The 2,165-nt window shown below is 45.5% G+C and overlaps 1 protein-coding gene across 1 annotated transcript; it reads left to right on the forward strand.

The window, feature by feature from the left end:
• Window positions 1-122: 122 nt before the first annotated feature.
• Window positions 123-1,047, forward strand: LOC104525631 (ATP-dependent RNA helicase DDX25-like; the record flags this gene model as incomplete). The annotated part of the gene is made up of 3 exons (XM_010168842.1): window positions 123-285; window positions 411-599; window positions 986-1,047. Coding segments are annotated over 3 exons (414 nt in total), but the record flags the coding sequence as incomplete, so codon positions are not given.
• Window positions 1,048-2,165: the final 1,118 nt, after the last annotated feature.

Raw genomic sequence — 2,165 nt, forward strand, 5'->3', positions numbered from 1 at the left:
TTCCTTGGTTGGTGGGTTGGTTGGTGGATTGATTGGTTGGTTGGTTGGTTGGTTGGTGGGTGGGTTGGTGGGTGGGTTGGTTGGAAGAACCTCATCCCAATTCTCTCCCCCCATGTATCCAGACTCGGAAAAGCGCCGATTGGTTGGCCAAGGAGATGAGCCATGATGGTCACCAAGTCGCCATCCTGACGGCGGAGTTGATGGTCGCCCAACGTGCCAACGTCATCCAACGTTTCCGTGACGGGAAGGAGAAAGTTCTCATCGCCACCAACGTCTGCGCCAGAGGTAACGCCGGAAAACTCAACTCCGGTGGCTTGAAACGCCGTTTCCTCTGGGACTCCTCTTGGATCCACACCCTTTCCTCTTTTTTTTCCCCTTTTTTGGGTTTTTTTGGATTTTTTTTTTTTCAGGGATCGACGTGCAACAAGTCACCATTGTGGTGAACTTCAACCTTCCCACCGACCAGACGGGCAGACCGGATTTCGAGACGTATCTGCACCGAATCGGCAGGACGGGGCGCTTCGGGAAGAAGGGCGTGGCCTTCAGCATGGTGGAAACCCGCCAGGTCCAGCTGGTGAAGATGATCGAGGAGCATTTCCGTGAGTACCCGCCTGGAGGCTGGGACCCGTGATCCCTTTTCACCTGTGGAAAACGAGCCTTAAATCATCACTTTTGGATCCGAAAATGGATTTTTTATGGGATTTGTAAGATGTTGTGGTTACTTTTTAAATCCTAATTCCCATTTTTCCTTAATTTTATGGGAAAAAACCAGGTTCTTGAAACATTTTAACCTGCACAAAAGCCGCAGAGTGGCTCCGGGGAATTTTTCCACCAGTTCTTGGAGCCACCGGGTTTGTTTTTTTATTAATTTATTTGTTTTTTTATTAATTTACTTGTTTTTTTAATTAATTTATTTGTTTTTTTATTAATTTATTAATTACCAAATTAATAATTTTTTATTATTATTATTATTTCCTTCTTCCAGAAACCAAAATCAAGGAGCTGGATCCGGATGATATGGATGAGCTGGAGAAGCTTGAAAATTGAGTGAGCCCGTTGGGGATTTGCTTCCCCCCCCCCAAAAAAAAATCCCAATTTTGGTTAAAAATGGCAGAGTTAAAAAGGGAAAATTTCCCAATTCCTGGAATTTCCTGAAGGTTTGGTTGGGATGTTTTAGGAGAAGGCAGAGGGGGAACCCTCAGATTTTTCTCCTTGGTTTGGGATGTTCCTTGGTTTACCCCTAAAGTTTTCAGAGTTTAAGGAATTTCACCCCTCCCAGGGGTATAAATTGGGGTGACACACCTCAAAAATGGGTCAGAAAATGGGAAAATTCAGGTAACTGACCCCCCCAAAACAAAATGTGCTGCTTGGCTCCGGGCAGCAAAATCCTGGAGAGAAAATGAATTTAAAAAATTAAAAATGGAGAAAGGAGCAAGTTCTAAAAACTGGAATAATTCAGTCTCGGCAGGTGGCAGCAGCCGCCCGAAAATGTGGAAATTTGGGGTCACAGGTATTTGGGGTGACGAATGTTTGGGGCTCACAAGTCTTTGGGGTCACAAGTATTTGGGGACATGATTATTTGAGACCCCGAGTATCTGGGGACACGAGTATTTGGGGGTCACGAGTATTTGGGGACACGAATGTTTGGGGACATGAATGTTTGGGGTCATGAGTCTTTGGGGAACATGAGCCTTTGGGGACACAATTATTTGGGGACCTGAGTGTTTGGGGACACGAATATCTGGGGTCACAAGTCTTTGGGGACACGGGTCTTTATTTGGGGTCATGATTATTTGGGACTCCGAGTATTTGGGGTCATGAATATCTGGGGTCACAAGTCTTTGGGGACACGAATCTTTGGGCTCACAGATGTTTGGGGACACATGTCTTTGGGGACACAAATGTTTGGGAACCCAAATATTTGGGGACATGAGTCTTTGGAGTCACGAGTCTTTGGGGTCATGAGTATTTAGGAAAATGAGTATTTGGGGTCACGAATATTTGGGGTCACAAGTCTTTGGGGACACGGGTCTTTATTTTGGGTCATGAGTATTTGGGGTCATGAATATCTGGGGACACGAGTATTTGGAGTCACAAGTATTTGGGGACATGAATATCTGGGGACACAGGTATTTGGGGACACGAATATTTGGGGGGTCACGAGT

The sequence above is a fragment of the Antrostomus carolinensis genome, unplaced genomic scaffold (genome assembly GCF_000700745.2).
Source record: "Antrostomus carolinensis isolate BGI_N321 unplaced genomic scaffold, ASM70074v2 scaffold6025, whole genome shotgun sequence".
NCBI classification, from domain to species: Eukaryota; Metazoa; Chordata; class Aves; order Caprimulgiformes; family Caprimulgidae; genus Antrostomus; species Antrostomus carolinensis.